The sequence below is a fragment of the Giraffa tippelskirchi genome, chromosome 5, assembly GCF_054371585.1.
Source record: "Giraffa tippelskirchi isolate mGirTip1 chromosome 5, T2T-mGirTip1v1.2.pri, whole genome shotgun sequence".
Classification (NCBI taxonomy): domain Eukaryota; kingdom Metazoa; phylum Chordata; class Mammalia; order Artiodactyla; family Giraffidae; genus Giraffa; species Giraffa tippelskirchi.
This window is the reverse complement of record NC_137279.1, coordinates 176,705,589-176,726,399: the sequence shown is the minus strand read 5'-3', so window position 1 is coordinate 176,726,399 and position 20,811 is coordinate 176,705,589. Positions and strand designations below refer to the sequence as shown.

The 20,811-nt window shown below is 58.3% G+C and overlaps 1 protein-coding gene across 39 annotated transcripts in view; it reads left to right on the top strand.

Moving 5' to 3' along the window:
• The window catches only part of PTPRF (protein tyrosine phosphatase receptor type F), an 82,530-nt gene that overhangs the window by 29,890 nt on the left and 31,829 nt on the right, over window positions 1-20,811 (top strand). For 23 of the 39 annotated variants that reach the window (XM_081492632.1, XM_081492614.1, XM_081492611.1 and 20 more), the window contains 2 exons: window positions 5,215-5,403; window positions 13,728-13,838. In XM_081492632.1, the coding sequence (XP_081348758.1) occupies window positions 5,215-5,403; window positions 13,728-13,838 (300 nt within the window). Of the gene's footprint in view, window positions 1-1,811; window positions 2,132-5,214; window positions 5,404-11,026; window positions 11,045-13,727; window positions 13,839-17,621; window positions 17,634-20,811 lie in introns of those variants that run through there. The other 16 variants (XM_081492631.1, XM_081492613.1, XM_081492610.1 and 13 more) reach the window with 11 other exon arrangements.

Below are 20,811 nucleotides of genomic sequence, written 5' to 3'. Positions count from 1 at the left end.
TTAAGATGCCAAGTTTGATGAAATCTGAGTGCTGGAAGAGGTGGGAGTTTTCTCTTAGAAAAAGCTGAAAATGAAGACTGAAAGCTGTGAAGGGAGCCCAAGGCTCCCCAGGCCTCCCTGACTGCCTGGCAGCCTGGGGGAGGGGTGGGGTTCTGGAAAGGGTGGGAGCCAGGCAGGTCCGAGGGCCCCTTCCCGCTTGCTCAGAGGTGTCCTGACCTTGATCTTGGTAGGGATGGGGCTGCCTCAGGGGCAGGGCCTGAGGCAGCCTTGGCTCCCTTGGAGTGCCGGCAGCCTGGGGAAACCAGCAGCCTCGCCATCCACCAGGTCCCCTCGTGCGTCTCCACACGTCTGCGGTTCCTGGCTCCAGCCCCACAGGCGTCTCCAGGGGACTCGCCACGTCAGCATCCGTGTTTCTCTGCATGTCTGCACATGTGTGTTTCTGCGTCTCTGCGTGCACTCCCACTGGCTCTGCTTGCGTGCGTCTGTTTCCACAGGTGCTTGTCACTGCAGGTGCCCCTCCACACACACATGGAGGTTTCTATTTTTGCACCTGTCTCTTTCTCCATGTATCTCTCTGTGGGGCCCTGGCTGTGCATGGATCTAGGTGTCTGCATTCAGTGATGAGGTGAGGCCAGGCCCAACACTCAGGCACCGGGAAGGGGGTCAGGCCTACAGACGGTGCCACCCCAGGCAGCCGGTGTAACTGTGTGTGTGCGCGTGCCTGCGTGTGCACAGAGACGCCAGGAAGCTGAGTAAACACGAGTGAGGAGTTCCTGCTGACAGACGGTGCCGCCCGCTCCGGGACCCTGCGAGGCGTCTCCATCTGTCTGCCTCCCTGGTGCAGCCCCCTCCCTCTGGCCCAGACTCCGCCTCAGGCATCCCGAGCTGAGCTGGACAAAGAGACCTGTGTGTGCTTTGTAGGGGGCAGCAGCAGCCTCCCTCCCCCAGTCATTGCCGCTAGCCTAGGCTGATCTCCTGTCCACCCCCCCCCAGCCTCATCCATCAGGCCTTAGCTCCAGCCAGCCTCACCTTCCCACTGTCTCCCCACCCTCCCCCAGCCCTTACTCAGGCAGCCCCTCCCTCCCTTCCCCCAAAAAGCTCTCCCCCCCGCCGCTCATGCTCAAGTGTTTCCTACTCCTGCATTTCCCTCCTCCTTCAGGAAGCCATCAAGATAGTACTGATCCAACTGCATTGCTGCTGTGGGGACCTCGGCCAAGCTCTTGTCACTCTCTGAGCCTTAGGCTCCCAACACCCACCCCTGAGCCCCCACACCCTGTCACCTTTCTCTGCCCAGTGAGGATGTCAGAGAAGAAGTCAGGGTTCCCACTGCAGTATCTAAAGACCAGCGTATGCGCACGTGTGTCCCCAACCCAGGTACACAGATCTGTGTGGGCAGACCCTGGGAATGTGTGCGCCCTAACTGCATGCAGGCAGAATCCACAAAGAGCTGTAGAGGCTCCCAAGTACCTCTGAGGTCCACTTAAGCCCCCACGGGTTTTTCTTTCCTTCGTGGGGACCCTTTTATCAGAGGGTGGACCGACCTTTGCCCCAGAGGGACACACTGCAAAACCCTGGCACAGAGACCAGGGGGCAGGTATGGGGACCTCCCCGCTCTGTGCGCACTCGGGGCAGCCCCCAGCTAGGCGTCGATTGAGCGGAAAGGAAGCTGGGCTCCTTAGAGTTGGGGAGTAGGGTCTTGAGAAAGGGGTGCTGTGACTCAACCCAGGAGGGGACGGGAGGGGCCCCAGCGGCTCGGACCGCGGATGCGCGCGCCCCGCTTGGACTCGCAAGCGCCGCCTTTCCGCCGCGGCTCTCCGCCGTTGCCATAGTTACCAGGCGGTCTGGAGTGGGGAGGGACCCTTCTTCCCGCGGCGCAGCGCAGCCCCTCCGCCCTCAGGATGGGTTCTGAGCGGACTCGGCGTGACCAGTACGTGCCGGTGTTGGAACGTGAGTGCGTGCCGGCGGGTGGCCGTGTGTGGGGCAGTCGTGTTCGTTTTGCGGTAAATAAAAAGGCGGCGGTGTGTGTGCAGGGGTCTGCGGTGGAGCGCCCAGCCAGAAGCCCAGCCGGCAGAGGGCGTGGTATGGGAGCAGGATGGTGGCTGGCTCCCCGAGGGCCCACACCTTGCCAGATGTGAGGCCCCACCACCTGGTCTCATCCCAGCCCCACCTCGACTTAACTCTGTGACCTTGGGCAGGTTCCTGGATCTCTCTGCGCCTCCATTTGCTCGTATACTTTACATAGTTTCAGTAAAGATTAAATCAGTTTGTAAGGCATTTTAACGCAGTACTTGGAACTAAGAAGTGCTCCATAAACCTGACCTTTATCCCTCTACCTGGGCCTCTGTTTTCCCCGTTGTTGTTGATGGGTTTGGAGTGATCATGCGACGCCAGCCTGAGGAATTTGCCCTGGTCCTTAGCCTGAGTGGTTCAGGGTACAGTGTCCCCCAAGCTCCTGCGGTTCAGGGTGCAGGGGTTATATGAAGAGGATAAACGTGACAGTCTGATCGTGGGTCAGTTTACACCAGCCTGCCCAGTACTCAGCTTGGCCAGAGGGGCATAGGGCATAGGTGTCAGTAAGTGGCTGCTGTCCTTGGCTATATTTGAATGTGCCGGGGGCGGGGGAGGGGGGCTCTGCACCAAGTGAGTGTGGAAGGAAGAGCCAACAGCAGGTCATTCCTGAAGGGCTGGAGTCCTCCTGTGAGACACGCTCCCCCCACCAAGGTGCAGAACTGCAGCCTTCCGACTTGTGCCTGGAAGCCTAGTTGGCACAAGGGACTGGCGTTTGGGTCCTGCTGTTTTATGGACTCTTCACACATGCCGGTTTTAGGCTCTGGCGGCTATGCCTGAGGGATGATCTGAGCCAAGGACGGAGCCATTGAGGGCATGGTAATTGAGGGAGGAAAATTAATTGTCCTTAATTTGGCATGATCCCAAAGACTTTCCCTGTGTTAGGAATTCAGAGTACGTTCCCAGGACACAGGGCTGCAGATGTATGTACTTCTTCCCCTTCTCCTTGATCAGCACCTTGTGGGTAGAGATGGAGGCCAGCTGACTCCTGGGCCCTAACTCTGGCAGGCTCTGCCCCCGCTTCCCTCTCCACTGCTCAGGAGGGCTGAGCAGGTAGAATTGAGGCCTGGGAAGAGCTAGACTGGTGCCCCAGTGGGCTGGGATGGCTCCAGCAGCCCTGAGTGTCCCCTGGCTGCTGGGGAGTCCAGGGAGGGTGGAAGTGGATGGAGCCCTGCCTGGGCCTTCCTGGAAAAGCTAGTGGCGGCAGGATCAAAGGAAGCTGTTTCTCTGCTTGGCACATCCCAAGTCCTGCTTTCATTTCCATCCTTCCTTTTCTTGCCACGGTTAACGTTCTCATTTTAAAAATCAGAGCTAAAAGTCAGGACGCTGTGGGATCATATTTACAGCCAAACAGATGCTGGGTTCACGTCTGGAATTTATAGGGCTGCAGGTGAGGAGGTGTTCTGCCAGCTACCTAGAGAAGCTGGGTAGGTCCCCAGCCGGAGACCCCACCCTTTCTCTCCACAGGGCCGCAGTCCCTTAGGGATGCCCCAGGCAACTGGAGCCCTGGCAGAGCGCCCCCTAGGGTGTGGCAGCAGAGCAAGAAATGTCTTGCCCTTGCCTGCTGGGGCTCCTCCAGCTTCCTCTCCTGCCTGTCCACCAGTCACTCCCCCTGGGTCTCTGGGGAGGCCAGCCCTGCCAGCCTCTTTCTCCTTTCTGAGGATGCCACTTGCCTTTTCTGGCACGGGAGCTGACCTCAGCAAACATCCCCCCGCATTCGAGCTGGGCCTGCAGGAGGGAGATGGGTGTGGTGCTGGCCTACCCCACCATGGGGCCCCACTCCCCTGTCAGGAGACTGACAAAGGACAGGGTTCCCATTCCCTCACTGGGTGTGCAGCCTGGCATCCACACTGGTGGAGAGGCTCTGCCGAATTGCCACACTCACTCTGTGGTTTGCTCCTTGCAGGTGGGGGGCCCTCTCACCAGACCAGGACGGAAAGGGGGCCCCAGGCCCAAGTCTTGGTACTTGCCTGCCCCGGTGGCCCAGCTCTTGCTATTATAATAACGTCAGCCAGTAGTCCTGGGGTTCAGATTCTTTGTCCGATACTTTCCAGCACCTTATGTGCATCGTTAGATGTGGTCTTCATGACGACTTTATAAGGAGGGGACTTGAACCTTGTAAATAGCTAAAAGTGGACAAAGGGAGAGGATCAGTAACACTCCCAGGTCGCAGAGCTAGTTAGTGATGGAGGCGGGAGCTCTGCTTGGTCTGGACTTGTCCAGAGTCTGTGTTCAGCCCCACGTGCTCCCAAGGGTGGGGAGTGGGCAGCCTTGCCCCCGTCTGGGTCCCTCAGGCCTGATGCAGGAGTCCATGTGCAGTGATGCAGTGAGAGTAGGGGTGTGCTGCTGTGGTCCATGCCTGTTGCTCCTGTGGACGTGACTCCTCTGTGAGCCCCCAACCCCTGACAAGCTGGGAGAAAGCAGCCAAGGAGTGTTGCCTCCCTCATTGACTTTTGATGTCCCCATAGGGCTTTTTTTAAAATCTCTTCAGCCACCACATGCTCAGACCTGTTCCCCGGGCCTGACCACGGCCTCCAGGGTCAGGACTGAGTAAGGAAGGAGGTTCAGGGTGGGGACCAGAAGTCGAAGATGGGTCATTGGTAAGGCAAGGGGTGCCCAGAGTCAGGGCCAGACCCCAGGCTGTGACATGGGGCTCTGCCCCGTGGGGGAGCTGAAGGCTGGATGCAGGCAGTGGAAAGGACACTACACATGCACACAAGAGGGTGGGGCCTGGATGGCACAAGGAGCCTTTGGGCTGAGTTGTGGCTGGTGATGCCACTGTGGGAACCATGGACCCCTTCCAGCCCAGTGTCCAAGAACCACTTTCTTCTGTGGCCAGGAGAGGCTCAAAACTCATTTTCCCAGGGCCTGGAGAGGTAAGTACTCATGTCTGCAGTCTGAGGCCTACTTCTCAGACCTGTAAACTCCCTGACGGGACAGGGTAGGCTCCCTGGTAGCTTGCTGGCCCTGTGAAGGGCAGGGCTGGGCAGTGGGGCTCCAGACTCTGGTTCCTCACGTCAGGGCAGGCTTCATACTTAGAATGCAGAGAAGAGAGGAGCCAAGGGTCGCAGCTACCCTGGGAATCATGACGGTCCCATCGGGCAGGCAGTGCCAGCCCTAACATGCACATCTGCTCTCGGTCTGCAGAGGAACAGCTGCCCCTTGGGTTCCCCTCCATCGACATGGGGCCTCAGCTGAAGGTGGTGGAGAAGGCCCGTACGGCCACCATGCTGTGCGCAGCAGGCGGGAATCCAGACCCTGAGATCTCTTGGTTCAAAGACTTCCTCCCTGTGGACCCCGCCGCGAGCAACGGCCGCATCAAGCAACTGCGTTCAGGTGAGCAGAGGGAAAGGGTCGAGGGGCCACGCAGACTTCAGGAAAGGCGCTGGGCTGGACTCCAGCGCTTCCCTCTTGGGAGCTACGGGAGGCCTCGGCCTGGGTTGACCTTCCAGGGCTGAGCAGAGGGCACCTGGTGGGTGGGCCAGATACTGCTGTAGGCCCATCTGACCTGCCCAGGAAGAGAGCTTGGCAGTGAGGGCTGCTCGCCAGCGATTCTTTCACCTTCCCGGGGCTGTCTGACTCCAGACTTCGGTCCACCTCTGCGCCTGGAGGCACGAGTGTCTTTTCCAGCCTGTGTTGGGCTCTGCGAAGGTGCTCTGTGGGCATTCATCCTCCGCCTTCCCTGGAGCCCGGCCTGAGAGGGGGGCCCAGACAGTGCTTCTCTGTGCTTCTCCGGACGGCAGGGAAAGAGGCCAAAGATGTCTGAGGCTTCCAAAGGCTGGACCTCAGAGGCTTGCAGCCAGGGGGATGTTCAGCCATCCTTTGGCCACCAGGGCCACCTGTCTCCTCTGGATGTCTCAGTCGAGCCAGCTTGGAGCCCTGCGAGCAAGATGCTGCCTTGAAACCAGGCGGGAGGTGTCGCCCCATCGATCGATCTGCCTGCGAGGCTCCTGCCAGGATAATTGATTCCGTTTTTGTGGGAAGGGAGCCTTGGAATCAGCTTGGCTGCAGCTCTGCGTCTGCCGCCAGTGCGGGCTGGGCTGGTCAACCTCAGTCCAGGAACCCTCCTGCCAGTTGTGGGATGGTGGGCTCAGGCCGGATGGCCAGCACCAACCGTACCCATCAGCTGTGGTGTCAACACCGCAAAGGAGGTCATGACCCTGCCCCTCTCAGGGCCTTGCCGGCTACAGAGGTGTCCTGCCACTCCCTGGGGTGCCAGCCCCTCCACACCAGCTCCCACCGGGTGGGCGCCCCCAGGGGAGGAGGAAGGGATGAGCCACCCAGCAGGGGCAGGATTCTGGTCCCAGCCACAGCCACCTAAGACAGCCTATGAAGTGTTAGCTCATTTAATTTAATTAAAACTCAACAAGATGGAGGCAGCTGTAGCGCAGTTAATTAAAACAGCCATAATCAAGGCAGGAAACGGGCCGCCAGCGTTCGCGGCCGCTGCCCAGCATGGCACAGCGGCCGCCACGGTTCGACTCCCCTGCGCATCCCCACAGCCCCCAGGCAGGCTCCCCAAGCAGCCAGATGGTCCTCCCTGCAGGCCTGGCCTCCGCCCGGCACGGTGCTGTCTGTGGCAGCAGTTCCAGGAAGGCACGCCGTCTCGCGTGTTCCACTCGTTAAGTATTTATGTGGCGCCTGCTGTGTGCCGGGCCCGGTGCCACCCATTCACGGCCCCGTGAGTCAGCTCCCGCCCAGGGCTCCTTGGTATGCTGCTCGCCAGCCTCCTCGGCCTCTCAGCAGCCACCCTGCCACCCTCTGAATCCACTCGCTCCCCTGTCGCCCTGGCTTCCTTCTTTTCCAAGCGCCCCTTTTCTGCTCAGCAGCCCGGTCTGCCCATTTCTCCAGGCAGGGAGCGCGTGAGCCCCGCTCTTGCCCCATAGACAGAGCCCTTCCCCCGGCTGGCTCGCCCACTCCTGGAGCTTCAGGTTGCATCTGTCTCCATGCCTGCGAGTCCCTGTTCTGCCTCTCTAACCCAAACATCCTGCCGGAGTCCTGGACTAAAAAAGTCCTCTGCCTTCTGGGTGTCACCCTGACCATGAAAGGTGGTGCCCTGCTTCCACTGACCCTCTCTCTGGGAGTTGCAGCCCCTCTAACCTGGAACTTAGGACACACCCCAACTCCTGCTCCATATAAGGAACTCCCTAACCCTCTTGATTGGTCACCCACGTGGCTTTCACGTTGGTCCTCTTTCTTCCTCCAGTAGCAGAGATGCTCCCTTGGCACTGCTCTCCAGGCTCTCCCCTTGAATCCGTCCTGCAGCGCTGGTAGAGTTTCCTGCTTGTGCCCCGTGTGCTCTGACGACCTCAGTGGCATCTCGTTGCCTCCATGGTCAAGTGCACACTCCTGAACAGGCACACACAGCCTTTCTCACTCTTCCCCAGCTCACGTCTCTAGCGTCTTCTCATCAGGTCCTGGCTTTACCCACTAGCTTCTTGGCCTCACTCAGGTTATTTAACTTTGAGCTTCAGTTTCTCATCTTTAAAAAGGAGTTACAGTGAGGATTAAGCGAGGCAGTGGCGGTGAGAGCTGTTGACTGGCCTGTGATGGGGGTTCTGTGAATGGGGCTCTTTGTAGCGCCAGTCACTCCCCAATTTGTACCGAGCCCCCCAACCACATCCTCGCCTTCTGCTCACATTCACTAGAATGTGAAGCCCCCCTTCTCTGCCTGAGGCCCACTCCTTCAGGACTCCCCTTGCTATGTGTTGTCACCATCTGGCTCCAGCTCTGGTCACTTAGGCTGGGTGTTCTGCAGGGAGGGCCTGGGATTCGCTCCTGCCTGCAGGGGCCTGGCAGGTGACCAGCACAAGCCTAGCTATAGGACAGATATCTCTGAGTCCTGAGGATAAACGATTTCCTGATAACCTTTGGGCCCTGTCCTTGCAGACGGGTAATGGCCCAGGATCCAGCTCCTGGGATGGCATCTGAAGCGCGTCAGTCATCCCACTTGCTCAATAACAGAACTCTTTCCATTACTACTTGACCCTGGTCCTGACCCTTGACCCAGTAGCTGCTGCTCCTGGCCTGTACCATTGAGAAGGGTGTGGAACTGTGCCAGGCACATCTGACAGGGGCGTCCCTGACGGAGTAGAATAGCCCCGAGCGCTCAGCTTTTACAGGGACCTCACAGTTTATGCATCGCCAACCGTTTACAAAGTGCTTTCCTGCCTTTGGTTGCACTTGATTCTCTTGCAACCATGAGAAATAGGGCAGTTTGTGATTATCATTCCTGCTTTACAGCCGAGTTAGGGAGTCACCCACCCAGGGTCACGTGGAGATCTGAGGCTGGGGAGCTCCCCTGGGATGGCATCCAGGGCCTTCTACTATCGCATCTGACTAACCTGGGGTCTGGGGAGGGGCTGGGCCCTGCCAGGGCCCCAGAGTGCCACAGCCTCGTCTTCTCCGAACCTCAGGCCCTCCCCGACTGTACCCGGAACTCCTCAGGGGTCTGCGGACCAAGCCCCAGCACATGGCACCAGGGTGTGGCCCCCTGGAGCAAGAGCATGAGACAAGGGCAGTTGGCTGAGTGTGTGTGCACAGCCCAGGCATGACCCCTACTCAACAGGTGCTTTCTTCTCTGAAGTGATGTCACCTGCTGCCACAGCCTGTGCCTCTTGAAGGACTTGAACTTGAGACCCGGTGTGGATCCCAGAGGGATGGGCACAAACTCGGGGAGAGTGGAAGTCAGTCAGGAGCAGGCAGCATCACTGGAGCCAAGACGGGGCTGACCGCCAGGTGGGGCTCCAAACCACTGCTGTGGGCCCAACACTCTGCCAAGCCCGGAAGGACCACTGTGGGATACCTCCTGTGCTCCGCTCATCCCATGGCCAGAGTGTGCATGCCGCCATCCCCATCACCGTGGAGGACCACTTGCCCACACTGTCCACTGCTCACCCAGACACTTGAGCCTGGATGCCAGCATCTGGCTGCAGAAAGAGGCCCACTGACCCAGACAGATGGAACTCTGGTGGGCCTGAGGGCTGCAGCCCCCATTCCATCCCAGCGCTAGCTGGTCTGCCAGGAGGGCCTGCTGTCAGCAATGGTCCCTTTTATCTGAACGCTCTGGCACCCCTCAGGGGCAGTGTGGATCTGAGGGACCCTCCAGTCTCCCACACCCATCACGGAAAATGGAAAAGACAAATTCTTTCAGTTTGGTGGGAAAACGAATTCCAGAGAGGCCCAGAGTCTTGTCACACAGCAGGTTAGGTTTTGGAATTGCTGAGGCCAGAGCTAGGGGTCCCAGGCCTGGAGCATTTAGGTGGCCACCCTTCCCCTCATTTTCCCCTCCCCTTCCCATGTCAGGCCTGGAGTGTAGGAGTAGATCAGCCTGTGGACGTTGTGGTCTCAGGACCCCTGGTTGTAAATATCAGAGGATCTCCAAGAGCTTTTGTTTGTGTGGATTTTATTTATCAGTATTTGCCATATTAGATGTTAAGACCAAGAAGGTTTTAAATATTTATTAATCCACTTTAAAATAATTAAAAAACCCATTACGTGTTAACATAAACAACATTTTTTAATGGAAAATAATTATATTTTGTGAAACAAAAGCGTTCAGTGAGAAGGGCGGCCCTGTTTTACACTTTTACAAATCTCTTTAATTTGGGGCTTAATAGAAGGCAGCTGGATCCTCCTGTCTGCTCCTGCCTTTGGTCTGTTGTGATATCACATATCCTGAAGCCTCCAGGAGACTCTGCTGTACATTTATGAGAGAGCAGGAGTGAAAAAGGCTAAAAGCTTCTCAGTAGTGTGAAAATGGCTTTGACCTTGCAGACCCCTGAAAGAGCCTCAGGGACCCTGAAGGTCCATGGACCACGCCTGGAGGATCACCGGGAAGATGATTCTCCCTGGACCGTCTCTGTGCGCCTCACACACTGCCCTGGGCCCAGCGCTGCCTTTGCCTTCTCTCTAGCCTGTGTGTCTGCAGGAGGCAGCCTGGTCCAGTGGGAAGGCTGTGAGCCAGCCCTGGTTGGTTCCTGCCACCTCATAAACTGTGTGACGTGGGGCTTCGAGCACTTGATGTTCCTCAGCCTCTGATTCCTCATTCTTGCCAAGATGGATAATTCCTCCTCAGTGGGTGTCGTCAGGTTCAATGAGCCCTAATCAGTGTTTGTCTCCCGGCACGTTGCTCTCCCCAGGAGTGGGCAGAGAGGGGGAGAGTGGACAGCGCTGACCTGGACCTGCCCACAGGCCCCTCAGTCCTCTGGATGGGGAGCTGGAGAGAGGGGCCGCTGCTGGGGAGGGAGCCAGTCCAGACCTGATAATAGCCCTGCACCAGGCATTTGCAGGGTGAGCATCTAGCCCTCTAGGCTGCTGATTCCCAGGGTTACAAGGCAATGAAGAGGCAAAGGGGTGCGGGGAATGGCCTCTGCCTCTCACCAGCCAAGTTGGGGGTACTCTGCAGTCACTCTGTTTAGCAGGGTTGAGTGACCTCACAGGGACCTGCCACCCAGTGGTAAGGAGGGGGCTAGTCTGGTGGTGGCCTGAAGTGAGCCCTCTCTTTAGCCCTTTCTTCTGTCTGCTTAAATGCTTTGCTTTGGGTAAGTCCTCTATTTTGAAATCCTGCTCAGTCCTGTGCACTTCAGGGATCCCTGCAGGGTGGGGTTATCGCCTCTTCTCTTCACCTTCCCCCTCCATTGACCTCAGCCAGTGGGGTCTTCAGGAGCCCTGCCTCACTGTCCTGATTCCTGTCACCCCCCAGCCCTGCTGACCTAGCCTCAGTTGCCCCCCTCCTCAGAGCCGTGCCAGTGACCTGGGGCACACAGCTTTGCCTCCACGCAGCTGGCACTTGCTCACATACCACCTGCAGTGGCCTTAGCCAGGCCTCAATTTCTCCGTGTATTTATTAAGGCCCTCTCTTGTGTTTTATTTTATCTGATTTGGCTTTTTGTGGCTTTCCTTCCTTTTGTACTAATGCTTCTCTCTGATCTTATTTGCATTCAAATTACCTCGCCAGGTGGTTCACCAATCAGAGGTAAGAATGCTGTCCGTGCATCTCGCCACGCCACGCCGTCACCACCACTCCATCCCGTCCCGTCGTCACCTCCCCCATCCCCACCTTTCCAGCCTCCTCATCTCCAGCTCTGGCCCCTCAGCACCACCGGCCGCCACACACATCCACTCTCAGCCATCCCCTCCTGTGACTCATCCATTCCCAGTCTGGATTGTGGACATAACTCGGCTCATCCCCGCCTTGGGGCTGCAAGCCCACTGACCAGACCTTCTAGGCCAGCCCCGCAGACAGAAGGGGCTCTGCTGGCTCCTGCAGGGAAGCCAGGCCCTGGTCTTCAAGGCTAGCCAGAGATGGAGAATCTTCCCACGAGGTGAGGGAGCATGACCAAGCCTTGCCTTCCTTCTCAAGAACCTCCTTGGTCTTGGGGCCTTCAATCATTACTAGCTCCCCCTTCAACATCCGGCCCTGTGGTAGATTGAGGTGCCCCCTGTAAATCCCTCAGTCCAGCAAACACTAGGAAGGACAGGCAGTTAAGACTAACACAGAGGCTGGAATGACAACAGAAATTAACAGGGTCCTGGGTAGCCTGATCCCCTGACCTGTGAACCCCAGCTGCTTTCATGCTTCAGGACCCTACATTCTGGGAGTCCCAGCCCAGACTGTACTCAAAGATCCACGAAGATCCACGTTCAAGTTTGACTCGCTTCGTGTCCTTTGAAAACTCAGTTTCTCTCTCAAAAGTCTATTTCCTCCTGTTTAGGCTGAGGCCAGGGACCCACCTCATGGGGTATGAGGACTAGAGCAGAGGGAGAGGACTGGGTATGGTCTGGCTCAGGGCAGACATCCTGTAAAATGGTGGCTTCTGTAGTATTTGTATTCACATCGTTTTCTCCCCGCTTCTCAGTATCCTTGGGCACCTCTAGACCCTCAGAGTTCAGGGCCAGGCTGTTTTCAGAACAGAAGATGGGGCCAGGCCCCCACTGCCAGCCTGTGGTGTTGGTTCGAGGTTTGGGGGTTTCTGTGTGCGGTAGTCTCAGGGTCTGCATGGGGTCCCCTGACCAGTCCTGGTTCTGAATGCAGGGGAGCCTCCTCCTCCACCCAGCATCCCACTCAGGTACTACTTCCTGCTCTCACCTGTGGCACCAGCTGCCAGGACTGCCCCCTACCCTCAGCTGAACTGACCTGCATACAGCCCCCTCCCCCTGGCCAGGGGCATGACCCCCATCTGCTTGAATGAGCGTTTTCTGTGACAGCGTCCATCCATCCCATAAACATGACCTGTTGGGTGCCCATCAGGGCAGTTCTCGCAGGAGCTGGGTATGTGGCATATGTCCTGGGTCCTCATGCTCCCTGATGCTGGTGGGGAGGGCTGACCAGGACCACAGAGCAGGCCAGCCCTTTCTCCCTCTGCACTGGGGTCGAGCCTGAGCATCCCTCTCCCCACCTCCAGTGTTCATAGCCCCTCCTGCTGCCCGGCATTTGGGTGATGAAAGAGAGGTATCAAGGGGTGAAGAGGCTGTTACAGCTCACACCTGCAGTGGGACCCCACCCCCCCACCCCAGAGCCTGGGCCACGAGACCCCCTGTGACTCCTGTCCCATTGGGTCAGGCGGGATCGGGCAGTCCTGTCTGCGTCCTGCGTGCGTGTGACCGTCAGCCAGCCTGGGCTCTGGGAGGGGTAGGTCTGTGTAGGCAGGGGTTTCTGTCAGGCTGTGTCCTGTGGGGTTAACTGTCCGTTGGAGCGTCCTGCGTGGGTGTGACTGTCTGTCAGCTTGTTCCAGGGAGCAGGTGTTGCTTGGTGCCTCGGGGTGTTCCTGTCACGGCAGTTCGCCCTGTGTACCCTCACCAGCAGCAGTGTTCTCAGGCGCTTACTACCGGGGCTGGGGGTGGCCAAGTCCTGGTTTCACCCCCATCCCCTGCCTTGGCCTCCCCTACCTGGACCTGCCAGGACTGGCCCCAGCCCTTTCCTCCGCCCTCTGTGAGGGTCATTTTCAGAGCCCACCCCCCTCCTCCCCCCCCGCCCAGGTCCCGGCTCCTATCTGTCCGTCTGCGGCCAGAGCAGCCCCTCAGAGCGCTGGCCTGAGTGGGAGCTGCAGCCTCCATTAGCCTCCTGAATTATGCAGGAGCCGCGGTGGGTCGAAGCACTTTAGTAGGGACCAGGCTGAGGAGAGGAGCTGGAATGGGTGGGGCTGGTGGAGGTGGGGGCGGGGAGGATGGGTGCTGTGAGCAGAGGCTGCTGGGCACCAGGCCCGCAGAGCCAGCCCTTCCTTCCTGTGGGGTCTGGTGGGCGGTAGAATCTCAGGTCTTGCCCGAGGAGGGCATCGCACGCTCGTGGGTTCCAGGCTGCTCCCACCCACTCCTGGCTCCGTGATGCTCTGATTGGGGATGCTCATTAGCAAACAGGCTCCAGTACTGTGTACTGGCCAGAGCGTGGCAGATACTTGGTGGAGTTGGGGGATGGGGTGGAGCCCCTGGCCGAGCCCACAGGCCCAGCTAGACCGCAAGTGGGGCAGGCTTGATCTCCGGAGCATGACCCTCGGTTCCATCCAGGAGGCCTCGGGGCTTGTCAGGGAGAGCTTCCCGGAAGCAGCACCTGTGCCAGGTGTGGCCCTGATGCCTGCCACATCTGGTCGACCCGAGCCTCGGGTCCTGTCGAGACCCCTCCTCAGGTTCCAGGCCAGACCGCCATCTCTGTGTCCCCACAGGTGCCTTGCAGATTGAGAGCAGTGAGGAGTCGGACCAAGGCAAGTACGAGTGTGTGGCGACCAACTCTGCAGGCACTCGATACTCGGCTCCTGCCAACCTATACGTGCGAGGTAAGAACTTAGGTGGTGCCCAACCCTGCCTGACTCTGTGGGGCAAGCTGCACCTGCTGGGCTTGCTGCCCAGAACCTTGGTGTGGACCCATCGGGCTGCCATGGGCCTTGTCTCTCCTCCTTTTCGCCTCTCTCTGCAGCAGCCATAGCAGCAGCAGCTCCCACTGGGCAAGCTCCTAACATCCGCCCGACTTTGCCTTCCTCCTGCAGGCCCTTTGGGAACAGCCGCTCTTGGGAGCATTTGTATCTCTTATAGGTCCTGCCTCATGGGCCTGGAGCCCCACGAGAGTCTAGAGCCTTCCAGGCAAACTGTGTGTGTGTGTGTGTGTGTGTGAGTAGGCACACATGTCTGTGTGTGAACATATTCACATCGGCCTGGTCTTCCTTGAGTCTGTCCTGCCTACCCTAGCAGGGTGGGCTTCAGGCCAGGTGTACCTGCCTTCTGACCAGGTTTGCCTGGGACCTTCCTGGAGGAGGAGCCGGCTGTGCTTTGTCATCAGCCAGGACCCTTGTGTAGGGGGTTCAGGCCCAGGCGGCTTTGAGCCCCTGCAGGTAGGCACCTCGTGCGTTTGAGGTGTTTCTCGCTGGGACTAAGTGGGTCACGTATGCACAAGTCCAGGTGCCCAGCAGAGAGGGTCTGGGGCTGTTTTGGTCTGTCCAGTCTCTGTTGTGCTCACAGCCCAAGGGGGACCAAAGGGACCTGCCCCTTCCTGAGAACACTCTGGGTTTTGTGTGCACAGTGTCCAGGAGGGACCCTTGGCACCCCTCCTACCCCTACCATCCCCCCACTTAACCCTCCTTCACAGATGGGCGTCTTGAAAAGTGAAACCATCTCCCCTCGGGGGATTTCTAAAGGAAAGTAGATGCCGCTTCTTCGCAGTGATGATTTCATCACGCTAAGTGCTTAGTACAGCTTCACAGCGGGCGTCGTCTGCCTGTCTGCCCAGGCCAAGCGTGGGGCAGGGCGATCGCAGTGGCCTGTCCCACCCTTCAGGGCCATGTGGTCAGACCAGAAAGAATTAGGCCATCAACTGTGAGCTTATTAAGGGGCTGTGCTGTCAGGGCACAAGATCCCAAGAGGCCACAGGTGATAGGCAAATGGGGCTTCAGAGAGTGGCTGATGCCTCATCAGAATTGGGGGCATGGGATGGGAGGTCCCCATTGAAACCCTTCTCAGGTGTTCTGCTCTTCAGGGCTCACCTGAGCTGCCCGAGGGCCTGTCTTAAGGAGCAGCATCAGGGCATGGAGGCCAGGAGTGTGCAGGTCACCCAGATGGCCAAGATGAGTGTGTCGTAAATTGCACGGCCATCCCCCCACACTGCCCCCAGCAGAGCTTCTGACCAATGCACAGGGTCCTAATAAGTCCCCCTCTGAGAGGAGCAACTGAAGGACCCTCCTCAGAGACCTCCCTCCTCCACCCAGACTGTTGCCGCTGCTGTGTGGGCCTGACCCAGCACTTCTTCCAGAAGACCATCGGGTTGAGAATGTGGAGTTCCGAGGCCTCAGCAGTGAAGTCCTTCACTGCACTTGGCTGCACCAGGGAGAGGAGGGACGGGCAGAGCTGCAGGCACCATACTGAGGCAGAAGGCCCAGAGCTGGGGTGGCTGAGCTCCTCATCGTCTTGGCTGGGAAGCATTCTCTGAAGTCACCATCACCCTGGCCTCAGCCCAAGGCGGGACAGTGGGTCTCTTTGAATGAGCTGAGTTCAGATGCTGTAGCTGGTGGCTCGGGCGCTGACCGGGGGGCTCATACCTCCTTGTCTGTGGGAGCTCCACTGTCCACACGTGATGGGCTCAGGCAGGACTCTTAACTGGTTCCTGCCATGGCCCATCCCCAACTTCCACAGGTCTTCCTGAACTGCCTTCCTGGGCTCATTTCCACAGGACTTTTGGGCCAGGAATGTGGGTGTTCCTTTAGTTCTAACCCCACTTGCTAGGAATCCTAAAATAGGGACAACCTCACTTTGGTTGTCCTTCCCTCTTACTGGCACACACACACATTTCCTGTGGGGCCAGTCCTCAGTCCATCCCTAGGACATGTCTGATAGCCAGGCCCCACCTGAATCTGTAGCTGTAGGGCCAGTCTTCAGTCCGTCCCTAGGACATGTCTGATACCCAGGCCCCCACCTGAATCTGTACCCGCCCTGCTTTGCAGAGAGAGATTTGCCCTGTAGACCTAGGACAGAACCCTAAGCTGTGCTGCTAGGACCCTGGCATCTGGGGTCCACCAACCCTCCTCATCACGGTCTTGGCAGAGACCCTGCTTTCTGCCCCAGCAGTGCTGAGAGCCCTATCAGCCCCTTACTCTTCTGGGACAGCCTCTGCGGTGCTGGCCACCAGCTCTGTATCCTGAACCCTTCTTGGGGGTGGGCACACATGGAGAAAGCCCCCAGTGCTGGCCTGTGCCCACCTGCTTCCTGGCAGAGCAGCGGTAAAGCTACCTTCCAGACAGGGCATCTGTCACCCTCCAGGCCAGTGGGAGGCCCCCATTGGGCTCAGCCTTATCATTGGGGTTGGTGTGGATGCCAGCTCAGGGTTTCTCAACCTCAGCCCCGTTGCATTTGAGGCCAAGTAACCCTTCGCTGTGTGGGGCTGTCCTGTGCATTTTGGGGTGTTTACTGACCCACTGGATGCAATAGCACCCCCTGATCACAGCTCACAGGGTCTCCAGACCTTGCCCAGTGTCACCTGGGGGAATCCTCCCTGCCATTACAAAACACTCTTCAGATGGACAGCCTCGCTCTGGCTATTGTCTCTATCCATCTCTAACTCTCTTCTGCCACGTCCACGGGGCCCGAGGTCATGTCTCCTCCTCGGATTTGGCTCCGGTGTCCACCTCACACCCTTCGTCTGTCCCGCAGACTCGGGGCTCCCACCACCTCTCAGACCTACAGTGGCTGCATTTCATAGGGCCATGCGTGTAGAGCTCCCAGCCTGGTGTTGGGCACGCAGGAAGTGCTGGGCAGTCAGGAGCCACTGCCGCCGCAGGGAAAGCACCATTGGGGCTGCACCACCCAGTTTCGTCTGACTTTGCTCAGTTGCCTGCAGCTCCACCCACGGTCTAGCAGGCCCAGGCTTGCCGGGTGGACCAGCCTCTCCATCCCACTCCCTCCCCCAGTGACTCACTCGCTCCTTCCATCCACAGCGTCTCTCCTGTCTAGCTCTTAGGACGCACAGCTGCCAGGGACCAGGGAGGGGCCACGCTTTCCACTGAGCCTGGCCCACTTGCCCCTGCCCTTCCCCACTTCTCTGCAGGGACCTGGCCACTGGGCCACAGCTGTCTCTAAACGGGGCAACGGCTCCGTGGCTTCTCCCCACAGGCTCCAGACAAGCGCCTCACACTCTGGGGCCATGCAGCATGGGGCTTCCTCAAGGTGGCGGGGTTCTAGTGGCCCATGTGCCTCGGTGGGTTTGTGGGCTGGGTGGGCCCTGAGCTCAGTGGGTCTGCCTGAGCCTTGGGATGCGCGTGAGGCACGGGGGCCTGCCTGTCCCACACTCCCATCCGTCCCTGTCCCGCCCTTGGCACCCGGCACCTGCCGGCGGGACCCAGCCCTTTCCACCCGTGTCCTCCATGAGTCCTGAGTCTTTTGTGAGCGGCGTGGTCCGCGCGCACCTCTGGGCACGTGCGTGTGCGTGGGGCACAAGAGTCTTGTCTCGTTTCCGTGCTGTGTGGGCAGATGAAGGTTGGCCTGTTTTTACTCTCTCTGTGTTTCTCCTTGTCTTTTTTTTATTCCCTCCTCATCCTCATCGCACTCTGCCATCAACCCAAACTCTCATCTCTCAGATCAGCGAGAAGGTTGGTCCTTTTCACTTCTTATCCATCTACAGTTCGCCCATCGACGGGATACCCCCGTCAGTAGGGACCAGTGGGCTCGGTCCGCTCTTCAGGCTCACCCCAGTCATGCCTGCCTGCCCGTCGGGCTCTGCACTCCCATTGTTCGAGCCAGCAGGCGGGCAGGGCCAGGGGTGGGTGGGCAGGCCCCCCTGCCCCGCATGTTTCTGCTGCTTGGGTCCCTGACCACCCCCACGTGTCTGCATGTCCCCTTAGCTGGGCTCCCCTGCTGGGGAGGTCGGGTGGGCATGATGCATGTCACAAGACTGGGCCCTGCCTTTGTGCCCAGGCCAGGCCAGCTGTCTGCTCCAGGTGGAGCTCAGAAGTGGTTGTGGGCTCTGTAAGAGCTGTAGGGCTTTATGTGCACCTGTGGGGGCTTCCACAGTTCCCCCCGCCCCCCATGCTTAAAATCCACATTTGCTGGAGCTCAGCTGAAACCGTTGGGAAGATGAAGGGGACAGCTAATCTAGAATGAGCTCACCCCTCAAGATTCTGCAGCTCAGGGTGAACGTCCTCTAGGGTCTGCACTATCCTTGAGCACCTCCCCAAAGCTGGACTGATGGCAGTCATGCTCTGCCCACTGAGCTTAGTGTCTGGGGCACAGGGTGGGTGGCGTCACCTTGGCTCACTGAGGAAGCCTCCCGTTGACTGGTCTCTTCTCTCTTTAGCTAGATCCAGATGAGGGTCTTCCCACCTGGTCCAAGCCCTTCTCCCAGATAGTTGGCATTTCCTCAGCCCCACGCTGGGTGCTGGGCATTTGACCAGGAGCTCATATCTGACTGAACGGTCAGCTGCTACTTAGAGCCATGTGTGAGCCTCGCAGCGGCCCTAGCCCAGCCGTGGGTTGGGGAGGGCTTCCCAGAGACCTCAGAGCAGCCCATTCCAGAGCAGTCTCACACCCTCAGGGCCTGGCCCCTACTCCCCACCCTCGGTCCAGCAGCAGGGGCTGAGGGCCAAGGACACAGGCAGCCATCCTTCCTGTGTCCTTTGGTCTGAGCAGTTAGAGGAGACACTCTGATCCACTGGGTGAAGCCCCAGGGAGCAGACACAGGCCACCTGGTGCCCTGTGCGTTCTCTCTGTGGCTTGGGTTTCCTCCACGAGGAGAGGGAGCCTGTCGGGAGGAGGACTGCAGCCTCGGCTCAGATACCAGCCCTGAGCATCACCATATGCACTCCTGAGCTCTGGGGCATTTCAGTTACACCGTTTCGCTGACCGGGCAAATCTGCCTGGGGCGAGTTCAGAAAACGGTCATCAGCAGAGAGAGCCCAGCCTGCCACCGCCTCCCCCTGGGCCCCCTCCTCTGCCCTCCCGGTCCCTCGTCCCTTCTCCTTTTCCCATTCCATGGTTCCACCAAAAATAAGCATGTACACAAATATTTAATGGGAAGGCAGAAATGAGTTTCTAAATATTCCGGGGGGGATTTGCCGTGCTGGTAATTTGTTTGGTACTGATAATTACATCTTACATTTTTCCAGCTTTACTTAAAACTGTGTGCCGTGTGCGCCGGCATTTAATTACTGCTCTGCGGCAGCCACAAGGTTATTTATTAAAGAGTTATTTTATCTTGATACGGTGGATCCTGCCCCTTATCCCCTCCTTAATGTTGTGTTATTTTCATCAGAGAAATTTCCGCGAGTGAATGCCGATTGCGGGGCTGCCTCCCCCCTGCGATTAGGCTGTCACTCCACTGAATGCCGATGCCTCCAGGCGCCGCACCGCCCTATTATAGGGGGTTGTCAGCTCAAATAATTAGACTTAAAAGTTACAGCTGAAATATAATCCAGAAATGGCAAGGCCCTGTTTTGAAAATTGTCTATAAAATGTCAGCAGTAAGGATGCTCGGGGAACAGTAATAGACCGTCATTGTTGGAGCTCAAGATTAGACCCTAAGTGCATTTTTCCCCGGCCCTGGTTTTTCCTTTCCTGCTGTTGCTGCTGTCAATAGACTGAGTCCAGGGCAAGTCCTGCCCCTTCTGGAGGCCTCGTGTCAGTGACAGCAGGAGGAGTGGTGGTGAGACTACTGCAGGGAGGCGCCAGCCACTCCTGGCACTTGGGACAGGGAGGTGACCATCCAGAGTTCGGGACTCCACAGATACTCTGGACCCCAAGAAGTGGTCACTCGCCCCCGTTACCCCCACCTTCTGTCTCTAGTCCTAGCCCCTGCACCACGGGGAAGATGAGTCTGCTCTGCGGGGAAACCCGTCCAGGCTCTTTGTGTGGGCTGAAGCCCAGCAGGCCTGTGAAGGGAGGTGCCCTGCTGGAGTCCCTGGGCTTGAGGCTGTGCCCTGGTGCTAGGGGTGATCCTAAGGCTCACCTCTGACCTCTCACTCATCCTTAGCCCCTGGGGTTCTCCCTTCCACTTGCATCTGGAAGGGGGGAAATTAAAAACAAACGCTTCTCAATGTTAGTTCCCCAAGGGCCTTTATTTCCTGGCACTGACAAGAAGACCTTGTCCTCCGGGACTGTTTGAGGTAAAGCCCGGTCAGTTTTCTTCACGGCTTAGGTTGAAACCTAAGGTTTGTCCACCAAGAACCTACTTCCTTCTCCTGGGGCTCTTTGTTCTCATGTCCAGGGACCCGATCAGGTCCCAAGATTCTGCCACTGACCACTGTCAAGCTGGCAGGTGTGTCCCTGACACAGGCTTGAGGCCCATCCTTGTGCCAACTGGAGAGTGTTCTCCCGCCAGCCTTGAAAGACCCAGAAGCTTCTTTATGGAGCCGTCCGAGTCTCTCTTTTCACCCTGTGAGCCAGGGCTCAAAGGGGCATGAGCTTTTCATCCCACGGACCTGCTCCCAGTACGTGTATAAACACGTCCCTGAGTGTCAGCTGTCAGTTCCTGCCTCTTTAACTGGGAGGTGCCCGCATCCACAGCGTGGAAACCTGCAGCCCGGAGGAGGTGCCCGAGAGTGGTTCTCTTCCCCGCCCCCAGACCTGTTTGGATGCCCATGAACAGGGAGGAGACGGGGCAGCCCCTGGCAGAGAGGAGAGGCAAGGAGAGAGTTGGTCAGTTGGGACCGCTGAGCCTTTTTGCTTGAGCCAGGCTACATCTTCACCAGCGGGCATGCCGCTCCTCATGACCTGTGCCCTAGGTTCAGCACCAGAGCCCAAGGAGTGCCTGCACCATGTCCGAGCCTCCTAGCC